This window comes from Musca autumnalis, unplaced genomic scaffold (assembly GCF_047663935.1).
Source record: "Musca autumnalis isolate F117 unplaced genomic scaffold, ASM4766393v1 scaffold_3, whole genome shotgun sequence".
NCBI classification, from domain to species: domain Eukaryota; kingdom Metazoa; phylum Arthropoda; class Insecta; order Diptera; family Muscidae; genus Musca; species Musca autumnalis.
In genome coordinates, this window is record NW_027411866.1 from 245450123 (window position 1) to 245474165 (window position 24043).

Genomic DNA, 24043 nt, shown 5'->3' on the forward strand with positions numbered 1-24043 from the left:
GTTGTAAAAAAAAACAATTTTGTTATCCTCTCACAGAATATGGCAATTTATTGTGGGATAACAAATGTAGTTGACGGTAGAAAAGTTCATGCTAGCGATCACAATCCACGCAACTCCGGCATGGACTAAAATGCTCATAACCCCTAAGGAATGATGTGAATGTGATGAAACAGATGGAGATGCCAGAGTACATATATCTAAAATAACACCACTTTGTTCCGCACCTGGTACAAAAATCAACAATAGGCTACATTGGTTCTGTAACAACAACAATTTTTAAACTTTCAAAGCCGTGTTTACCCCTTTAGCGTTTTATTTTAAACCAGACACCTTTTCAAAAACTTTTACTAATTTCAATATTTTTCAGGCCATTCATTCCTGCGATGTAAACCGTGCCAAATCTGGAGTACTTAAGGCATTGGTGGCCTTAACTAAACATCATCCAAAACTAGTGTCATGTGAAATGCTAACACAGCAGCTACCCTATGAAGAGTAAATACCTTACAAAAAGTATCTCCTAAGAACATTTTAAATAATTAATTTTATTTCAGAAACATTGTCGAATATTGGCATTTGGTGTGTACAGATGCCGAACTAGCTGGGGTATTGCTTGATCATTTCCTGCAAATACTTTCATCCGCCTGTATATATGAACAAAATGAAGCCTGTGTAGATAGGCAGAAGATTGCCAGCGTTCAGCCGTTTGCCATTTTCTGTGCTCTACACGAAATGATGCCATGCAAGGATATTAAAACGGTAAGTGGGTTTAAAATAAGGGAAGAAAGAAGGGGCAAATCTAATTAATTGATTTATTTTAGCAACTGAAACTCAAATTTCCCGAACTATTCACCATGCTACTAACCTCCTTGGCTTCATATACAAACCTGGCTGCTCCCATGCAGCAAAATGCGCCTCCTGGACGCAGTGTTTCTCCCATACCACCACCATCAACCTCATCTTCCATTATCAACCTCTCAACAAGTTCGAAAAATAAATTTGGTTTTGTGCCCAATAAGGAATCGATTAAATTAAATCCCTGTCAAATTGTTTTGGAAACATTCCAAGAATTCCTCGACAGTTTGGAAATGGAACAAATTGCAACTGTACTTACGGTACACACTCATTTAGCTTCTAGTAGTGATCTCAAAAATTTCATAGAATTACTGACACCCATGGCCATTGGTGTGTCGAATCAAATTGACATAAATTCCAGTGAAATGAAACATGTGGTGACGACCCTAAGTAAATATGTTGCCTCACCATATGATGCCCAGAGAGTGGCAGCCGTGGGTCTGTTTTCACGCATGGTACCCCTAAAGCCATGTGGTGAGATTTCAGCAAATATTATGAATCATTTGACCAATGCCTTAAGTGATCCAAATGCCATTGTTAGGGGTTTGAGTATTCAAGGTATGGGTTATGTGGGACTACTTAACGAAGATGATATTGAGAAATATGATGAGACTGCTATAACTGCTTTATTGAAAGGAGTTGATGATACTGTGAGGTGAGTACAATGGATACTTAATTAACTTCCGAGACATTTTACTGACTTTCTTTCCCCTTTATAGCGATTGTTTAATAAATATTCCACTGGAAAGTATGCGTGGTTTATCACGCATATTACAAAATCTTCCCAGTGATCGTGTAGAGACCTTCCATGTTTCATTGGCCATACGTATAAGGCCCTTCTTTGGCAGTTATTCATTAGAGATACGTGAAGCGGCCATTATATTATTTGGTGATCTTTGCGAATCTAAAATCACTCTTAATGATGGTACAGTTTCACCATCGGAATCTTCAAATGAAGCCTTACGTGAACAATTAATTGCTAATCTATTTCCCTTACTGCTACATTTAAGTGAGGGAGAGGCTACAATTATAAGGGTAAGATGAAAACATTATTTTGAAATCATATTTTAATCTAATGCTTTTATAATTTAGGCCTGTAAGGGCACCTTGCGCAAAGTATGCCGCCTTTTGAATTCTCTGAAAATCAACGATATGGCTCAGCGACATCTATTGGATCATGGCCAATTGAATTATAATAGTTTTATTATAGATTTTGTAAAAGTAATTGTGAGTATAAAATCGGAATTTTTTATCTTAATTTCCTTACTTTCTATTTTGTTTTTAGTCAATGGAAATGACGGATCACATACAGGACTTCATAGACTCATGCTTACCTAAATTACGCAGTCAATGGCCAGAAGTAAGAGGCAGTGCAGCAATGGTTATTGGTAAGTATGCAAAAGGACAAAAACGTTGATGTTTAAGAAAACGAAAAGATAGATTTTATAAAGGATTTAAAGAAATTTTAGGAGCAACCAATGGCAACAAAATGTGAATTTTTTAAAGAAATTTTAGGAGCAACCAATGAGAGCAAAACGTGGACAGCAAAAAGTAGTGGATTTTTAAAGACATTTTAGGAGCGAGCAATGACAACAAAACGTGGACAGCAAAAAGTCCTGAGTTTTTTAAAGAAATTTTAGGAGCAACCAATGACAACAAAACGTGGATTTTTTAAATAAATTTTAGGAGCAACCCAATGCATTCAAAACGTGGATTTTTTAAAGAAATTTTAGTAGCAACCCAATGACATCAAAACGTAGATTCTTTAAAGAAATTTTAGGAGCAACCCAATGACATCAAAACGTGGATATTTTAAAGAAATTTTAGGAGCAACCAATGACAACAAAACGTGGATTTTTTAAAGAAATTTTAGGAGCAAACAATGACAACAAAACGTGGATTTTTTTAAAGAAATTTTAGGAGCAACCAATGACAACAAAACTTGGATTTTTTAAAGAAATTTTAGCAGAAACCAATGACAACAAAACTTGGATTTTTCAAAGAAATTTTAGGAGCAACCAATGACAACAAATCGTGGATTTTTAAAGAATTTTTAAGAGCAAACAATGACGGTAATTTTTTAAAGGATTTTCAATAGCAACCAATGACAACAAAACGTAGAAACAAATACAAACATGTACACTAGGGCTATAACCAAAAAAATACCACCACATAGCCGTGTAGAGCATGCAAACCTATTATGAAATACGGCGTCAATTTTTCTCTATCGCGAAAAAAGTTTCCGCACCAAATGCATTGAAGTTCAGTAATGCATTTTGTAATTTTAGCTGTTATGACAACATATTTGCTTTTAATTAAAATTTTTATTTTTTTGTAATCTAATTTTAAATCATTATCAAAGCGTTCTGGACCAATTTGTTCTCAAATCGCGCCATTTGGAGCATATTAGGAAATTTTGATACTATTGCAATTTTTGCTTTTTCTTTATAAACTCGTGAATTTTATGTTTATATTTTTTGTACCTACCGGTCAAAAGATTATGGGGTCATTTGCACCGAAGTCGCGAAAGTTACAGGCTGTTTTTGTTGACTTTGCCTGTGAGAATCGTATATGTTTTTTACAAAAATACAACACCAGTACCACGTGGGGAATTTTGTTCTGATAATGAAAACGCGTTTCTAAGATCGATTCGGTGAAAAAAGTTTCCGCGCCGACTGTAATTACTAAAACCCTTTTGATATTTTTTCTACTTAAAATTATAAATTTTTTTGTTAGAATAAATATTCATAGAAAAAAATAAATTTCTCAAAGGCAAAGTCATTAAAAACTGTCTGTAACTTTCGCGAATTTGTTGCAAATGACACCATATTCTCTGGTCCAATAGGTATAATAAATATAAACATAAAATTCACGAGTTTGTAAGGAAAAAACAAAAATTGCAATAGTGTCAAAAATTCCTAAAATTTATTTATTTATTTTATTTATTTATTTCATTTATGCAACAAAAAGCCTACAAGGCCAAAAATATTACATTATTATATAAAAACATCTGAGTGCAAAGTAACATTTCGTTAAAAAATAAACAATTTCATGAAATTCAGAAAATTAAATGAGAATACCTTAAGTATGGCCCCCACCATACAATAATAAATCAATAATTACTGACAATAGTTGTCCTAGATACCAGTAACACCAATGTACTAATCAATTCAAGGTATTATAAAATTCAAGAAGTTTCAACCTAAAAACGTTATTTGAGTGTGAAAATAATCGTAGCTCCAGAGGTAATACATTCCAGCTACGCGCAATACGAACACGAAATGATCGGCCAAAAATATTCTTCCAAATTCTAGGAATAAATATTTGAGGATTCCTTGAAGAGTGGGTGAAGTCAAATGCTCTATATAATGTAGAAGGCTTCCTATTTCTAATCATCTTATAAAATAGAGATAAATTGCGAACATTAACATACGAATCAAAAGAACATCTCAGAAAATTTTCAACAAACTCAGATACATGATTCCTTCTAGGAATGTTATAAACAAACCGAACAATAATATTGGCAAGTCTCCTAAGTCTATTAAGGTATATACCAAATGTACCCGAAACAACCTCCAAGCAATAATTAATGTGAGACATTAATAGCGCATGTCCAATTCTATGCTTAATATGGACTGGCAAATACATGCCACAGGCATAAATTTTACGCAAAGTACCTAACACTTTACCATATAGTGAATCAATATGGTATCTGAAAGATAGTCCACTATCTAAAATGACTCCTAGGCATTTATGTCTGTCCACAAATTGCACTCTATTATTCTGAATAAATATATGAAACTCAGGACAAGAATGATAAGAAGGTCGAAATAATACAGCTTTGCTCTTAGCAGGGTTTATAGACAATGAGTTATTATTGGTCCAGTTCACTACGTTCCGGAGACAGCTATTTATATCACTTTGACATATTGCAGGCGAAGATGGTCGACCACTAAATAACAAGAAAATGTCGTCAGCAAACATAAATGTTCTGCAATTAGGAAAATCTGTGTAGACGGGCAAGTCATTCACATAGAGTATAAAGAGGAGGGGTCCCAAAACGGAACCTTGAGGAACTCCAGAGTAAAGCGGTAAGCAATCTGATTGGTTGCCATTAAAAGTTACATATTGGGTTCTATTAGTCAGATATGACAGAACAAGTCTACATGCAGTATCAGAGAATCTATATTCATGTAATAGTTTGAAGATCAGTCTGTTGTAGTTAATGGAATTAAATGCCTTAGTCAGGTCAAGAGATACCAGAACACTAAGTTTTCGAACATTAATATTCTCTCGGATGCTATCAGTCAGGCTAAGAAGCAAATGTGTTGTACTATGTCCTCGTCGAAACGCATACTGAGAGTGACAAATTTTGCTGGAACACTGCTGAATTATCTGGTCTTTAAGAACATGCTCCATAATTTTGGAAATGGCAGGAAGGATCGAAATGGGCCGAAAATCTTCGGGTCCACTGACGTACCTAGTTTTTGGTATAGGCACAACACGTGCTTTTTTCCAATCTTGAGGATATGACGAAGTCATTATCACACAATTGACAAGGTCAGTAAAAATACTTGACAAATAAGGAAAAATAAGTTTTATGAATGATATTGGAATACAATCAACTCCTAAAGACTTGGATCTAACCTTATTCAAAGCAGAAACAACATTCCCCTCACTTACACATGCAAAAGAAAACCGATTGTTGTTGTCGAATGATGTATCGACACTAACTATCTCTTCAACAGAAGAATGACCAACAAAGAAAGTGTTGAGAACATTAGGATCCATTTCAATTCCAACATCATCACAATCAACACAACCAGAGTTTCTTAACAATCTCCACAAGTCCGAAGAATCTATGCCTCTAAATTTTTTAGTGAAATATAGCCTGCGCGCCTTCCGCATAATGTTCTTAGCTTTATTTCTATAACGACAATAAATTTTCCAACTTAACTCAGATTTATCTCGTTGAAATACAAGATATGCACAATCTCTGAGAGACCTCGCAAAACGAATTTCCCTCGAACACATCCATTGATCATCACGAGGGTTAACAGCTTTCCTCTCAATAGGTACAAGTGCAAATAGACTATTTAAAAGATATGATATTTCTACATATTTAGTGTTAACATCAGTGGTATTGAAAATATTGCCAAAATCATAATCATTAATGAACGAAAACATACAATCCCAATCAATTTTGCCATAATTCCGGTATTCAACAAATCCAATATGCGTCCTAAAGTTCACAGCAAGACAGGCAAATATTAAAGAATGATCAGAAATTACAGGGGATTGAATTTGATCAGAGTAAGTTATTAAGGAAATGTCACTTACAAGCATAAAATCAATGAGCGATGTTGATCTACTCCTTAAGTCGAAATGAGTCGGTTTCGAGTTATGCACGATTGATAGATCGAAACGAGAACATAGCGAGCGAAGTACATCTGATCTGTATGTATTAAATAAGTTACAATTGAAATCTCCAACTGTAATAATATCAGAATAACGTGAAAAGAGTTCATGGTGGTGATATTCAAATTCATCTAGATTACCGGAAGGCAAATAAACCACTCCAAATAATATACCTAAGCCGCCGACTTCCAATTGAATAAATAGAGATTCACAGTTATGAACAGAGACGGAAAAGACTGACTTAAAGCGGAGACCATTGGATATATAAATCGCAACTCCTCCACCTCTACTACGAATCAATCGATCATTGCGTAACATTTTGAACCCCGGAATAGATACTGCTACATCAGAAATCTCTGGCGAAAGCCATGTTTCTGAAACTGCGATAAGATCAAAAACGTTTTCTTTTACAATTGTTTTAATTTCATTCATTTTTAGGCAAGGTTTAAGGCTTCTACAATTCCAATGAGCTATTTTTAGTTGATTCTGGAATGGTCGTAAAACAGACTTAATATATGTGTTACTGCTAACTATCGGACCTAAGTTAGTATTAGAAGACTTCATATTGAGTAAATGCTCCGAAATGGCGCGATTTGAGAACAAATTGGTCCAGAACGCTTTGGTAATGATTTTAAATTAGATTACAAAAAAATAAAAAATTTAGTTAAAACCAAATATGTTGTCATAACAGCTAAAATTAAAAAATGCATTACTGAACTTCAATGCATTTGGTGCGGAAACTTTTTTCGCGATAGAGAAAAAATTACACCTTATTTCATAATAGTTTTTCATGCTTTACACGGCTATGCGGTGGTATTTTCGATATTTGCAAAAAAGTGCAAAAAGTTATATCCCTAATGTACACATCGTGTCACCTGGTCTGACAAATGACGTTACCTGGCAACCCGTCATTTCCCTTGGATCAGACCATTTCCCCATAATTGTCTCCATTAGCAGACCACCCGACTTCATCACCTCTGAACGCCGCACGTTCGTCAATCATAAAAAAAGCTGATTGGCCGAGTTTCAGAGAGTTCACCAATCACCGCTTCAGAGAATTGCCCAATCCTTCTGAAGTTCGGGTAGCGGAAAGGACGTTCCGGGACATCATCACTGCTGCAGCCGCTCGTCATATCCCTGCTGGTCGAATACCCGAAGTAAGACCAAATTTCCCAGCAGAGGCGACGGAATTAGCAAATGAGCATGATGAGCTTCGTCGTATCAACCCCAATGACCCCAGAGTCAGGGAGCTGACACTGGAAGTTAACAGGCTGGTCGGCGAGCATAAGCGGAACAAATGGTTAAATCATCTGAAGAGCTGTAACATTGGAGCCGGTATAGGTGAATTGTGGGCAACGGTTAAGTCACTCTCGAACCCTGGAAGAAGGGAAGATAGGACCTCAGTCACGTTTGGCGACGTTACGTTGACTGACCCGAAGAGGTGCGCAAGTAATTTCAATCGACAGTTTGTCGAGCATCCCCAGAGTGACAGGGCGAAGAGAAGAGTATTACGTCGCATCAGATCTCTTCCTGCCGAGGATGAGCCACCACAATTTACAATGGATGATGTTGCCAATGCCATCAGGAACGCTAAATCATCCAAAGCGTTGGGCCCTGATGGAATCTCCATGGTAATGTTGAAGCAGCTGCAAGTTGCCGATCATCAGCATGGATTCCGTAAGCAGCACAGCACGACAACAGCGCTGCACGCCATTACCACACATATTTGTCAAGGACTCAACCAGAGATGGCCGTGCGATAGAACAGTGATGGTGGCGCTTGACTTATCAAAAGCCTTTGATACAGTCAGGCACTCCACGCTATTTAAGGACATTGAGCAGACAACCCTCCGGCCAAGCTTGAAACGTTGGATAGTCAACTATATGTATGGACGCCAGTCGTACGTGGAATTTAGGAATAAGAAGTCCAAACCCCGTAGAGTGAAACAGGGAGTTCCCCAAGGTGGGGTGATATCTCCGGAACTGTTTAACCTCTACCTCTCCTGTATTCCACTCCCTCCAGACGGCATTGAGATCGTGACGTATGCGGATGATTGCACGATCCTGGCGTCTGGTACCTATCCTGATGACATCTGTGAGAGACTGAACAACTATTTAACCGATCTTACCACCTTTTTCCACTCTGTTCACCCCATGGACAGCGCAGTTTGGACGTGAGTTGAATGTGGTGGTCGACGGTAGCAGAATTCCGACCACAAACTGCCCTAAAATTTTAGGGGTCACATTCGACACTACATTCACGTCGTGCGCACACACGCACGTAGGTACAAGGTCCTCAAGTCCCTTGCCGGCAGCACTTGGGGGCATATAAAGAAACCTTATTGGCCACGTATAACGCGATAGGTCGGTCTGTGGTAAGCAATGCGGCTCCAGTCTGGTCCCCGAGATTGTGTGATACGAACTGGAAAAAGATTCAAACTTGCCAGAATGCCGCCCTGAGAACATCGACAGGGTGCCTCCTCAAATCTTCAGTGGACCATCTACATAAGGAGGCAAAAATTCTTCCTGTAAAGCAACACAATGAGATGCTTTCGTTGCAGTACCTGCTTGGATGTCACCGTGTGAGCCATCCCAATCACCATCTTGTGGGTAGGCCCGGCCCATTCAGGGAGATCAGGAAGGATAGCCATGCTCTAGAGTTAGAGGTTCAACGATACAGGAGAGAACCCCTAGATCAACAAGCATATCAAGCAGGTTGGATAGCATTCACACGGACGCAGTTGCCAAGGCCTTAAGCAATTATAGTGTGAATAAAGTTCTCGAAATACATCCCACATCTATTGCAGCTGAGGAGCGTCAGCTGCAACGACAAACTAGAGTAGTTTTGGCTCAACTACGCTCGGGACAATGCAGTCGCCTAAATTCTTATTAAGCGGAAATCGACCGCGCCGTGCAAGACATCTGCCCAGTATGTGGCATGGGCCCGCACGACACACAACACCTTTTTAACTGCCCCGCCAAACCTACCCATCTAACTCCAGTGGATCTATGGCTACATCCCATCGATGCGGCCACTTTTCTTGAACTGGAGATAGACCCAGAGCCAGATTGAACAGAGGAACGAACAAATAAACATAACAAAAACACTGTTACAACAACAACAAAACATGGATTTTTTAAAGGATTTTCAACAGCAACCAATGACAACAGAACGTGGATTTTTTAAAGGATTTTCAACAGCAACCAATGACAACAAAACGTGGATTTTTTAAAGGATTTTCAACAGCAACCAATGACAACGAAACTTGGATTTTTTAAAGGATTTTTTAGGAGAAACCAATGACAACAAAACGTGGATTTTTTAAGGGAAGTTTTAGGAGCAACCAATGACAACAAAACGTAATTTTTTAAAGGATTTTTTAGGACCAAACAATGGCAACGAAATGTGGATTTTTTAAAGAATTTTTAAGAGCAAACAATGACGATAAATCATGGATTTTTTAAGAAATTTTAGGAGCAACCAATGGCAATAAAACGTTGATTTTTTAAAGAAATGTTAGAAGCAACCAATGACAACGAAACTTGGATTTTTTAAAGGATTTTTTTTAGGAGCAACCAATGACAACAAAACGTGGATTTTTTATTAAATTTTAGGAGCAACCAATGACAACAAAACGTGGATTTTTTAAAGAAATTTTAGGTGCAACCAGTGACAACAAAACGTGGAGATTTTAAAGGATTCTTAAGGAGCAACCAATGAATGACAACAAAACGTGGATTTTTAAAGAATTTTTAAGAGCAGACAATGACGTTAATTTTTTAAAGGAATTTCAACAGCAACCAATGACAACAAAATGTGGATTTTTTAGGGGAAGTTTTAGGAGCAGCCAATGACAACAAAACGTAGATTTTTAAAGGATTTTTTAGGAGCAACCAATGACAACAAAACGTGGATTTTTTAAAGAAATTTTAGGAGCAACCATTTACAACAAAACGTGTTTTTTTTAGGAGCAACCAATGACAACAAAACGTAGATTTTTTTAGGAGCAACCGATGACAACAAAACGTGGATTTTTTAGTAGCAACCAATGACAACAAAGCGTGGATTTTTTTAGGAGCAACCAATGACAACAAAATTGGATTTTAAAGAATTTTTAAGAGAAAGCATTGACGATAAATTATGGATTTCTTAAAAAAATTTTAGGAGCAACAAATGACTACAAAATATAGATCTTTAAAAGATTTTATGCAGGGATGCCAACTGTTCAGAGGTAAAGTAAAAATCGCTACAGCCACATACGCACCATAGGTCTGTAGCGATTTTTACCTTAAAACACTTGACATTCCTGCTTAAACAGTGGTTTTTGTACGTCAAAAATCACCACAAGTAGCGGGAAAACCACCAAGTTGGCACCCCTGATTTTATGGATATCAAGAGAGAGAAAAACGTAGATTTTTAAAAGGAAACGTGATTTATAAGAGTCGATAATCCATATTTTAATTTTCCGTCTATTAAATCTGCCTTTATTTTCTTTCTAGGTATTCTCCATAATTTCCTCTCGGAACGTAATACACAAACCGAAGCAGTTGGCAACAAACTGGCTGCTCTGCTAAAAGATGAAAATCATTTTGTACGTGTAAAAGCAGCCACTGCATTGGGTTACTTCTTTGGAGATATATAATTAAAAAAAGAAAAACTCACCTCTCTATATCTAAGTTAAAGACATCACTATTCTACTCTCAACATAAAATTTCATAAAAGAATGACTTAAAAATTGTATGCCAAAAAAAGTTAAGATAAATGTAGTTTATGTTAAAATGATTAGTTGTGTGATTTTCAAGAAAATTTCCAGTCTTCAAATCTTAATACTTGATGTGATTTATCCAAAATATTTTCTCTATAGTCTGTAGGCTAATGAATGCAAAGGCATCACCTAAAATTACTTTGTTTCACGTATTTACAACAAAACTCAATTTAAATTGTGATTAATGAAAAAAAAAACAAACATGAAAAATCTATTCTCCTTTCTGTGACCATAATGTGCCCTTTTCCTTATAAAAAAAAAAAACTTAAAATCAATACTTTATTCGCTCCTCACTGTTTCAAACTAGAAAAGTAGTAGAACAAGAAAGTATTTAAAAATGTTATTGCAAAGAAGAAAATTGAAGTAATGAGAATCCCAAAGTGATTCTCAATAAAAATTTGTTTCATTGTTAAATCTTAAAATAAAACATATAATTATGATTTATATTTTGTTAATTAAGTCAAACCGATAAACAATCCAATCATGTCAACCTTATGTAGTTTCCACTGTTTAGTAATAATTTCATAAGTCAAAAACAAAAGAAAAATGTCCAATAAAAATGCATATTATATTTATGTACCTTAATAAATAAAACAAATAAATGAATGATTTTTTGGCTTACATATTACCAAAGGGAAAGTATTGTATACGACCACTGGACCAGCCTATGGTTAAAACTGTATCAGTATTTTTACGATGTTTACTTTGAAAACAAATATATGAGGGATATTCATTGCCATTGCCAGCCAAGAAGCAAGCCGGAGATATGGAGAGATTGAACTTTTGAACACAGGTTGAGAAAATGGCAATACATGGTGTATCCTTGAATGTAATGGCCACATAAAGGCCGTTTGGATCCCAGGCCACACACTGAGGTTGGCCACCAACTTCACGATCATCCACGGTGATTTTGCTTAAATCAGCCACGGGTAGAGCTTGCTTAGGTGATGAACCATCTGAAAGAAAAAAAGTTGGGTGATTAGATTTGGGATTTGAAAAAAATAATAATGTTACAACTTTTAATACAAGAGATAGAATGGCTTATGTTATTTTACTGGGCAGATGGAAAGCGGCTTTTGTGACATGTTTGGTCAACTCGGCATTTTTCTTAACCCTTGAAATCCTTTATTCTCTAGGGGTCTAGAAAGTCAACTCCTTGTGATAAAATTCACAGGAAGTTGAGGTAAGAAGTTTTGCAAAAATACTGACCAATTAATAAACTGGGATCCGAATCTTCACACCGAGAGAAATGCTCTATCCTCATGCACCTAGACCCCGCTCCTGTCAAAGTCTCCCAGAAGTTGACGGCAAGAAGCAAAAAATCGAAACTTGTTGTCAAAGGCAAAATGATATACAGGGTGATTATGAATGTAAAGTCTCCGTGAGTTTTGTTTTTTCTGTCGTTTCAACAAGTGAGAAAACTCACGGGGAGTTGATATTCATAATTGGGCTGATAATCTAAACCCAGAAGAAGAGAAGGACAAAGAGCATACCTAAAACCAAGCACTATCTTTAAAACTGACGCGACCTCGAAAAGTAACCGAACAGTGGAGGAGCAACCTGACAATAATACGGCTGCAGACTCCAAGGGCTAATATATGAACGGGTTTTGTGAGAAACCAACATCATCTGTCAGGAAAGCGAAAAAGTGTTCATTCTTCTTCTATCGATGGGAGAGAAAGGCTAGTAGTGGGATATTAAATACGTTTTCAGTAAAGCAACCTTTAAGGCCCTTGACCAGGGACAGAAATACCCTACGTTAGACAAGCTTAAGTGGTGACACCGGTGGTACTCAATGACAATGCTGATCTCGGAGAAAATTAACGGCAGTCTATGTTGCATCATCTACAAATGGCAAGCTTGGGGAAAGATGGCTTGATAAATTTTGGAAGGGAACAAAACTGACAACTGCCTCAATATCTCGATGGTCGTTCATCTTCGTCGCAACTGATCGGCGTATTTCCAACGACTATCAGAATTCTAACGGGACAAATTTTGTAGAATTTACCAAAAATACGCTTAAGAGAACTTCCCGAACCTTCGGACTTTCGTGCAACATTATCACTGCGACTGCCGATCACATTTTACAAATTTCCCAGAGGTCAACAGGAGTTACAAATAAGTGTGACTAACTTTACATTATAATCTCCCTGGTGGCAAAGGCGGATAAACTGGCTAAATCAACGGATAGGTTACAACATTTGGAGCCGGAAAGAGCAAAATGATAAAAAGGGTAACCCTGTTCGCTTAAACACCACGTGAATCGAGTTGAAGAAGTTATTTTAACAGATATCACCGATCACCGCGAAACTGATATTTTCCTGAGGTCAGAATTGCGATTTGTGGGTGTGGATAGGTTGGTAAAAAATTTTATAGGCACAGGATTATATTAGGCGCGCTGTAGTGTGCGTGTGTGTACTTTGCCGGCAATTTGGACATCGTTTGCGATGGCCTGAAACTGTTCTAGGTTGGTAAAAAATTGTATCGCTTTCAGGTCTTATTCTTCACTTGGACATTACCATTGATGCATGCGGCATACTTCTTGAAATTGAAATCATCATAAACGTTGGCTATTGTACCGTCTGAACTATTTTATCATTTACATAGCTTAAATGGTGTCAAGTTAGAAGTTTTTGCTTGGACTAAATTGCCAATCCTCATCTGTGCCCGAATGGATTTCATCATTTTTCTTACGTTTCTTGGGTTCTTCGGCTGGTGACATCATGGTGGCGGAATTGTAGGCAGCATTATACAAATTATAACGTAATTCTTGTTACAATTCACCTGTAGCTTGCCCCTCTGATATAACACGTTCAGTTACTATTGGCAGTTTTCTCTTTTGAGAAATAAGGGATAATTTCAAATTGTTTAAAATCAAAAAACAAATTTAAAATAATCCTACTGCCTTAATGTTGCATAAAAACAATTTCTGGAGCAGGATGAATGTTTGGACTGGATTCGGATCGACCTGATATTTTTACCATAGATAGGGCTTGCAGTGCTGATCACGCCAATATATATATCATGGGCAGGAAGTCCATACTTCCCGAGATATAGGCTCCAAAAGTTCAAAAAATCCCTTGGTTCTGACGATATATTTAGTTTAAATCGACATTTTTTCATATATAGCCGGCCTTCGGCCGGGGATTTAAGACTTTCTCCTATGGACAGGAACAAATCTCGGCTAACGCGAACAAAATTTTCCTTCAAACCGAAAATTTGTTTATCACCGATCCGAATCCAGTCCGTATATTCAACTTATGCCCAATTTCTATCTTTACTTACTTTGAAACAGCTGCTCTTCAAAGAACTGCAAACGATACAGTATGGATTCCTCTGATGTTACAAATAACAAAAAGCCTCCACAAGGTGACCAACAAGCCGATTGAACAGTGCCTTGAGTGATTGTCCAACGTTCTGGTTGCCATTTATTTTCACAAGCCCAAACACGAAATACATTGGTAACAGTGGACGAGAATAAACATGAACTATTTGGAGACCATTTTAACAAAGAACAAGGTGGGCCTACACGTTTTAGTGAGGTATTTTGCATTTTATCAACATTCCAGATAATTACATCTGTGTCACCAATTGAAGCCGAAGCCAAAAGGGTGCCATCTGAATTCCATTGAACAGATGTTATGGGACAGTGATTTGGACTGGTGGAGAAAAATAGGTTAAATATGATTTAACATAAAATATCTGTTACTCACTGTTTAAGGAATATGGCTTGTGAGGTGGAACGTGTAATATGCATATTATTATCCATTGTCCAGAGGCAAATACCCCTTTGACATCCAACAGCCAATTCAGCAGCTGTGTAAGGACGCCAAGCCATGCTGCTAATCCATTTTTGTGATGCACTCTAAAACAGAATGAGTTGTATGGAGTTATTATTTTAATTAATGTCTACTCATTTTGTACTAAACATACCTTCAATACTGGTACTATGGCCGGTTCATCGGTATAAATGCGTACAATATCATCCATGCCAGCCACAGCAATTTTAAAACAATTCGGATGCCAAACAATGCATCTTATGTATGAGCGTATCCAGTCTCTGGGAAGAAAACAACATTTCCAAAGTAGCAACACTTTTTTAAGCACACAACATTTTCCCAAAACTTACCTTGTCTCCGAGTGCTTTGCAATCGAAGCAATACCTTGCTCCTTCATGTGAGGAAATACTTTGGATTTAATACGTTTAAAAAATTCAAGTGTACGAAAAGTAAATTCGGCAACGGATGATATCATAGCATTACCACCTGAAACTTGAGTATCACGGGCTTCATTTAATGCCTCTGCAAAGCCACTTTCGAAAAATGTACGAGTTATACGTTTTAAAACACCTTCATTTACCGGAACCAAAACATTGCGCCATGAATCTGAACATTTAGCTGATGCAAGTGAGGAGCCCGCTATTGAAGTGCTGTTAAACGCATCACAATTTATGTTAATTTCTGGATAATAGTCCAACTAATAAAAGAAGATAATGTTAACAAGTGAGCCAAGGCTATAGTCGGGTCGGGGCCGACTATGTGATACCCTACACCACTATCCCTGTGCATAAGCTTTTGACTCGTAAAATTCAAAATATTAAAAAAGGGATGCATTACCGACTATTGCGATATCTCTGTTGTTTGACCGCCTATGACAATCTACTTCACATGGTTATACTTTCATAAGGTTTTGCTTTTGAAGCGGAGATATTCGCGAAATAAAATGTTGACTTTTTCTCCAAATAAGTTTTTTTTCACATTCCGACCATCGCCAAAATCAATAGGCTTCTTCCTCCGGGACACATAACAACGCCCGATCCGATTGAAATTGCGAACTGTAGTGTGATTACAAGGTTTAGATGGACGGACGGACGCATTATTTCGATGAATTACAAACTTTTTGGTCAAAACCAACTTATAATACCCTCCCCAAATAGTGGTGTAGGGTATAAAAAGCGTTTGAAACTTTTAAGTGTAGTTCAATTTTTACCAAATTATTAATTCCTTACCCTGTGTGTGGAACTTTGAATTTCGCGTTGTGGCAAAACGCATAGCCTTCCTCGGGGAGGAGACGACCCAGGCGAATGAATCGTGGACATATCTTGTAGAGAAACCATTCTTAAAACATTTAACAAACAAAAATCAACGAAGTGTTAAACGTCGTAGGAAAAAATGCCAAAATGCCGGTTGAAATCAAAATGATTTTCGCATATGCTTCACAGGGTTGTATAAATAGGTATGGCTATCAATAATTCGCCGACGCTCAGAATAAACACAAACGATTTGGTTGGCGTTTGAGCGCCGTGAAGTTGCAGCTGTGTGTTTGCACAAAAGGTGTGTTCCTTTATGGGTACTTTACACGATAAGTTTTTTACATATGGGTTGTCATGTTTTAAATACAAAGTGTACTAGCAAAATGCCCGCTACTTCGTATGTGGAAAAGGAATAACATACGAACAAACAATATTTAATATGGTGAACACTGAAACAGCGGCCCACATTTTAAATTCCAGTCAATGTTTTAAAAAACGGTATGGGTATTTTAAAAATATTATCCACATTTTGTATCCCCATTTTCCAACCGAATTTTGGATATTGTGATATCAAAATGTAGAAGACCTTTATTCAAAAGATGTTACCTATATAACAGTTAATTTTTGAGACATTTTATTTTAGGCCTTTTTATTCTCAGGGTTTAAAAACCTTCTTACAAAACATTAGTCGCATAGATCTACCTTTTCAAATGAACTTACTATAACGTTCAGAATAGACAACAACAAAAAAACAAATTTTGTTGAAAAGATACGTTTGACTTTTTGATTTCAGTGCAATATTTAGAAACCGAATTCGTGTTAACATGAAAACAATAGTACAATATTCAGTACAATTTTTAAAATCCAGGACCTTAGCTCCATGGCATAATAAGAGAGGTAAAGTCAGGCAAACATATGATTACAATTTTTTTAAAAGTTTGTCTTTGACAACACTCAACTTTCAAATGAAATGAAAACATCCAATTGTCAATTGTGGCAAATAGTATTTATGTATACATACTTTTATGACAGTTACCTTTAAAATTAATTTGAATTTACAAATTGTGATTTCAAACGAAATATTTTCAATTTTTCAAAATGAGATCCTGCTTTCTGTGTGAAAAAAAGGACTGTGGAAGAAATAGTTCCTTCTTCCACATCCCAACAGATGAGGTAATGCGCTTGAAGTGGTCAGAAGCATGTGGGATTAATTTCAGTGGTTAAGAATTTATATGCGGAGACCACTTTTTGCCATCTGATATTTTAAAGATTTCCAGAGGATGTTATTTATTACCAACTGACGTACCATTTGTTGTTACATCCGGATATGACGAGCTTGAGTAAGATTACAAATATTTCAAGAAAAGAAATAATTAAACGAGAATTTTTTGGTATTAGTGAATGTCTTATGGCCGTAGATGAAGAACGTGAAATCTTGGAAAGTACTGAAAATGTTATGGGCTCATATGATGAACTTGAATTCTTGGAAAATACGGAATGTTTTATGGGTATGAATGGGGAACGTGAATTCTTGGAAAATAATGATACCGTTGACTCAATTGAAAATGGGTAAATATTTATTTAAAACATGATTATTTAAGTCGTTGACATTGTCTTCATCGAAACAAACTAAGTCACTATGGCGTATACTAAAATTGTTTTCATACCCTCCACCATAGTATGGATGGTATATTAAGTTTGTTTTTCCGTTTGTAACGCATTGAAATATTCATTTGCGACCCTGATTGTGTACCATTACATCTTGTTTATTATAATACATCATTCGTCATTTATTATTCCAGCTCGAAATACAGAAATTCTTCAAGAAACTAAAAGTGTTAAAAATGACCCCACTGAATTTATGGTTTTAGGATCCAATGATCAGATCAACCGGAATATAATGAATTCCTCTAATTTCAAAGAGCCTGAAAACGAAGGCGTGGCTTTATCTTCAAATAATCAGGTCAATCCGACTGCAATTGATCCCTTGAATTTCGAAGAGGCTGAAAATGAAGATGTTGCTTTATGTTTCAATGATCAGATGAATACTAGTGAAATTGATCCCTTGCTTTGTGAAAGTTCTGAAAACGAGTTGGTGCCTTCAGAATCCAATGTTCAGATCAATCCCAGTGCAGCTGATCCATTTATTTTCGAAGGTATTGAAAACGAAATGTTGGGCATTGAAGATGTACAAAGAGAACCAGTTGAAGATGTCGGGCAACTCCAGGGAGACGCTCTCGAAAAAATGGCTGGGTACGTTATTTGGAAACTGAATTTGAATGAATACGAAGATCACGAGAAAACCGGCTCATGGGTTGATCAAATTTCTTTGGGCTTCCTTAAAAAACCTAATCAAGAGTTCTTAAAATACAAAAATAGATCATAATAACAATTTACAGCGTAGACTTTTGCAACTTAGCAATCAAGTAAATTTACCAGAGAAGGTAAAAAAATTTTAGAATTAGACATTTAAATAACAATTTAGGAATAGTGAAAGCAAAATGCAAATTGAAAGGATATTCAAAATTGGCAAAAATGAAACTATAATCGTTATTAAATTTATCTTCAAACTACTAAAACTTTTCAAATGTACGGTTTAGGATTTTAAGTTGTCATCTAACGCATAAACTATACAAATATCCGATATGAAATACTGTTGAAAATTAAATAAAAATATATTGTTCTAAAATGTTTTATGTATATAAAAAACAAAAATTTTTCTGTTGGTATTCATTTTAAAATAATCTAAGAAGAGGTACGTGCGTTTGATAATGGTGTCACGCGGTATTAATTTTAAATACATGTATTTTGTCGAATTTTCATCTACCACGCAATATTCAGACTTCCATTTACACCATACATGTTCGGACATATGGCCTACAGACGTTCTATAACCCCACCATTGAATTAAACTAGTTCTACGAAGATATTTTTATTGAAATCTCATATAACAGCATATCCATGACAATACCTTGTGTCAAATGTGATTTAAATTTTCAACGTATCGCTCATTCACTCAGTGAGTTTCTTATTTGAAGGTTCTCGAAAATCATCATAAAGAATCGTCAAACAATGCTTAATCTTCTATATATTTAGCACTCATGTCTATTTAGTTGTATGCCATTGATGGCCTGAGTTTGTAAAAGCGAAGTTGTTGTGTACATTAAAACTATAACAAAATACTCTTTTTTAGCTCGTTTTCACGTTACCGACATATACTGGTAAAGTTAAACGCTTATAATTACGGTAATTGGGCAAATTCAATACTCTCCAGCTGGAGCTTTTCATCCTAATTACAAAAATAACAAGTGAGCAAAGGCTATAGTCGGGACGGGGCCGACCATGTGATACCCTACACCACTACCCCTGTGCATAAGCTTTTCACTGGTAAACATTTATTTTAGGGAACATAATCCGAAAAATCGGAAAATGGGATGCATTATCGGCTATTGCCATTTCTCTGCTATTTTACCACCTACGACAACCTACTTTACATCGTGGTAAAGGTGATATTTTCTACTTTCCCTGCCAGATTTTGCTTTTGATATACCTCCTAAAGAAACAGAGATATTGGCTTTGAAATAAAACGTTGTCTTTTTATCCTCCTAAGTTTTTGGCCCTTTCCGACCCCTAAATATTATTCGACCATCACCAAAATCAATAGGCTTCTTCCCCTCCGGGACCCCCATCAATATCCAAAATTTCGTGACGATCCGATCAAAATTGCGACCTGTAGCGTGATTAAAAGGTTTAGATGGACAGACGGACGGACACACATAGCCATATCGACTCAGCTCGTCGAGACATTCATTTTGGTATATTATTTCGATGCGTTAAAACTTTTTGGCCAAAACCAACTTATAATACCCTCCCCACATAGTGGTGTAGGGTATAAAAAGTTCGTCGAATGAAATAATCCCATGCTTCCCGGGATATGGGCCTTTCAAGTTTAGAAAATTCTCTTGTTTATAACTTCGCAATTTTTCAATGGATCATGATAATATGATTACTATCGTAAACTTTAAGGAATATCATACACAGTATAATGTATATCTATATTGTCGGGCTTCGGTCCGGGATGTAAGACTTTCTCCTATGGACAGGTGCAAATCTGGGACATGAGAACAAACTTTTCTATTCCAAGTAAACAACGGAATTTTCGGAACTTCAGAGGCACATATCTCGGGACGTATGGATGGAGTTTTTTACTGTTTCATTGTCGCAGTTATCAACCCAATAGAGCTACAAACGAAATTATTAAAAGTTCAGACTTAAATGCACTAGATTGACTTCAATTACAAACATCTTACCCCCTAAATAGGTAGAATACCAGAATACCACACATTGTTCATTGTTTATCGCCAAACTTATTCGGTGCAAACATATCTACTGGGTTTTTAATTGCTGAAACCACCAAATACATATTTTAGATGCTTTAAAGGCGCTTAATTGCACACCATCACTTTTTTTACATGCATATATCACAGGTCATACTAATGCTTGAATTATTATTTGTTGCAAAAAAAAAAAAAACTTTACTTTTAACGTTATAAGACTTGAGCTCCAACAATTTTTATTATTACACACCATTGAAGTAATTGGAGCCAATTTCATACATGATTACATTACAAATTATTTCTGCAAGTATTTTGTTTATTTACAATTGGATGTTGTTTTTGTCATTTCTTGTCATATCTGAAAACGATGACGCATATACGCATGGCTGTATTTGTATTTTTTTTTGATTGATGAGTTACAGATTTACAGAGTTGTATTGTCATTATTCTAATGACTTTACCTATATTATTATGCCATGCTTAGCTCAAATTTTTCAGTTTTAGCTCTACTTGTTCACCCAATGCCAATGGTATTACATGTAGAAACCTTTCATACATTTAAAGACGGATTTTAATAAACATTCTGATCCAATCTCAACAGTGATTCTCATAACAGATTTCATTTATCGATTCACTCAATACCATTGCTTCAATATTTAGTATTATTTAATACTTTTGGAACACTTATTGTACGACCACCTCTAACAATGAACCTGACAAATAAATAATAAATAGCAATTACACTTCTGTTCCTTAGCCCAATACCAAATTTATTGCAATTTTAAACTTTTCACACACTAATTATATAATTCCTGCTTCATTGCTGCACCAACGTCAAATTTAATACAATTTAGTGCATTTGGTTTTTCTCAATAAATCGGTTAGCTCTCAGCCGAATTTCAGAATTTGTATGCATATCAAAAAGTCCTTATCTAAACACCAACGCAAATCCTCATATAACAGTTCGAAATTCGACCTATATCCCTTTATGCAACACCGAACTGGTACCATATTTGATACTTATAATATGTATTAGTTTCAAAAATTACTTCCTTATATCCAAAACTATATCCCAACCGCGATTTAGTATTTTTCATATACATAAGTTCGAATTTCCAAAACTTCCTCTCTATCTCCACTCTAAACGCCAACTGCTATACTAATACTGAATTTTACAATTTCAGCTCTACCCCTTTACACATTAACAATTTGAACCAAATTCTGTGCCATTTAGTAATTTTCGTACACTTATTGTACGTATATCCGCAACCACATCCATATCTCAACCCTACACACCAACAGCGGCTATAATACCAAATTTCCGAATTCCACCTCTATTCAAAATACCATTAATACTTTTCGTGTGAAAGCACGAATTTCAATAACTATCCCCAACAGTAATTCCGAATTTCAGGGTTCCACCTCTATCCGTTCACCCAAATCTAAAATGTACCAAATTTAGTACCATTTAGTATTATTCATATACATAAGTTTCAAGAGTAATCTAAATTCCAAATTTCATTATTACAGATCTCTCCGTTCACCCAAATTCAAATTATACCATATTTAGTACCATTTAGTACTTTCCGTACCCATAAGTACGAATTTCCAAAACCATCTCAAACCTACACAGCAATCTTAATTTCAAATATCAGGATTCCAGCGCCATCCGTTCACCCAACTCCATATTGTACCAAATTTAGTACTTTTCGTAACCATAAGTACGAATTTCCAAAACTTCCATAATCCTACACTCCAACTGTAACCTTAACTCAAAATTTCAGGATTCCAGGTGTATCTGTTCATCCAAATCTAAATTGTACAAAATTCAGTACCATTAAGTACTTTCCGTACCAATAAGTACGAATTCCCAAAACTACCTCAATCCTGCACTCCATAAGTAATCTTAATTATAAATTTCAGGATTCCAGCTCTATCTCTTCACCCAAATCCAATAGTACCAAATTTAGTACCATTTAGTACTTTCCGTACCCATAACTACGAATTTCCATAACTACCTCAATCCTACACTACATAAGTAATCTTAATTCCAAACTTCAGGATTCCAGCTCTATCTGTTCACCCAAATCCAAATTGTACCAAACTTAGTACCATTTAATACTTTCCGTAACCATAAGTACGAATTTCCAAAACTACCCCCATATCTCAATCCTATACTCCGTCAGTACTCTTAATTCCAAATTTCAGGTTTCCAGCTCTATCCTTTCACCCAAATCCAAATTGTACTAAATTTAGTACCATTTAGTACTTTTCGTACACATGAGTACGAATTTCACAAACCATTTCCTTTTATAAACACCACTTCCTAACCTTCATTTCCATACCAAATTCCATGTTTCTAGATAAATCCGTTCAAAATATACAATTGGTACTAAATTTAGTACTTTTCGTACACTTAGAGGTCGAATTTCCAAAAACCCTTTGGTACACCTCTCTAACTCTCTATCAGTTACCCTCGTTCCAAATTTCAGAATTCTAGCTCTTCCCGTTTGCCTAATACAAAGGGTACCATATTTAGTACCTTTTAGTACTTTTCGTACCCTTCTAGGTCGATTTTCCAAAAACCCAGCCTTATCTCAGCCCTACACACCGACAGCAACCCACAGTCAAAATTTCAGCTTTCTAGCTTCAGCGGTTTCGTCTGGGCGATGATATATATGTCACTCACTCACTCACTTATCACTAAGGTGTAGTTTACACTATATGTAAATGTCATATGACATGCAATTTTCCATCGTTATATATTCGCTAATATGTGTAATATTGGAGATTTTCCTTACGCCATTTACTCTGTGCGTCCACACCAGCAAAAATGTAAAAAAACTACGTATCCACATTGCCTCCGTGGGTAAATATGGAATGTTTTTATTTCGTGTCATATGACTTTGATAGATAGTGTAAACTACCTATAAGCTCTTTTATATATATAGATATGCAAAGTGACAGCACATATGTAAAATAACATATCGTGTAAAGTACCCATTAGTCCCAATATACATTAGGCGAGTTTATACCTCGGTTACACTATTGAAGGTTAACCCACTGGGTTTAATAGATCCAGTGGGTTAATCTTTGCTGGTTACACTTAGCTTTTCGAGGATATAAACTGTCAGCTGATGTTTGTTTACGTATATATACAAAATAACTAATAAAGTCGTGTGTTACACTTTTGCAATATCTTGTATGAGATATCGTCCCCTCTTTGCTCATATTTGCTCTGTTCCAGAACCTGCAAGAATCTACTATTTTTTACTACGATAACAATTTTTCCTTTATGTTATCGGAAAAAATAGTAAAAATTAGTAGATTCTTGCAGTTCTGGAACATACCTATTGGTATATTTTACACACAGGTTGTTGCGTGTGGCACGAAAATTAATGTTCTTTTTATTAGTTAACAAAAACCGGCAGCATTTTTCCATGGATGTGGTTCGTTGCTGCCGGCGAATAAAAAATGAGAGAACCGGATACAGAATGTGGCCGAGTCATACATAAAGTTACAGTGTTGCCAGTTTAAAAGCAGGAGGCAGGTAAATACAACACTGAGGGGCCAAATAGGTGTCTGTAGATTGACAGTGGGTTGGTTTAAAATGAAATCGATAAATGTCGAAGAATCCGC

General features: G+C 36.1%; 2 protein-coding genes across 11 annotated transcripts in view; one reads left to right on the forward strand and one right to left on the reverse strand.

Moving 5' to 3' along the window:
* c11.1 (maestro heat like repeat family protein c11.1) overlaps positions 1 to 11637 on the forward strand; it is a 73775-nt gene extending 62138 nt beyond the window's left edge. For all 10 annotated transcript variants that reach the window (XM_073977578.1, XM_073977580.1, XM_073977572.1 and 7 more), the window contains 7 exons: positions 368 to 492; positions 552 to 756; positions 819 to 1507; positions 1572 to 1887; positions 1945 to 2079; positions 2138 to 2240; positions 10770 to 11637. In XM_073977578.1, coding sequence (XP_073833679.1) covers positions 368 to 492; positions 552 to 756; positions 819 to 1507; positions 1572 to 1887; positions 1945 to 2079; positions 2138 to 2240; positions 10770 to 10912 — 1716 coding nt within the window. In that variant the 3' untranslated portion in view covers positions 10913 to 11637. The remainder of the gene's footprint in view (positions 1 to 367; positions 493 to 551; positions 757 to 818; positions 1508 to 1571; positions 1888 to 1944; positions 2080 to 2137; positions 2241 to 10769) is intronic.
* Aladin (aladin WD repeat nucleoporin) lies at positions 11585 to 16261 on the reverse strand. The gene is made up of 6 exons (XM_073977582.1): positions 16044 to 16261; positions 15165 to 15511; positions 14969 to 15095; positions 14749 to 14900; positions 14321 to 14694; positions 11585 to 11991 (listed from the first exon to the last, which is right to left on the reverse strand). The coding sequence occupies exons 1-6, from the start codon at positions 16149 to 16151 to the stop codon at positions 11654 to 11656; spliced, it is 1446 nt and encodes a 481-aa protein (XP_073833683.1). The 5' UTR covers positions 16152 to 16261; the 3' UTR covers positions 11585 to 11653.
* Between the last annotated feature and the right edge of the window lie 7782 nt (positions 16262 to 24043).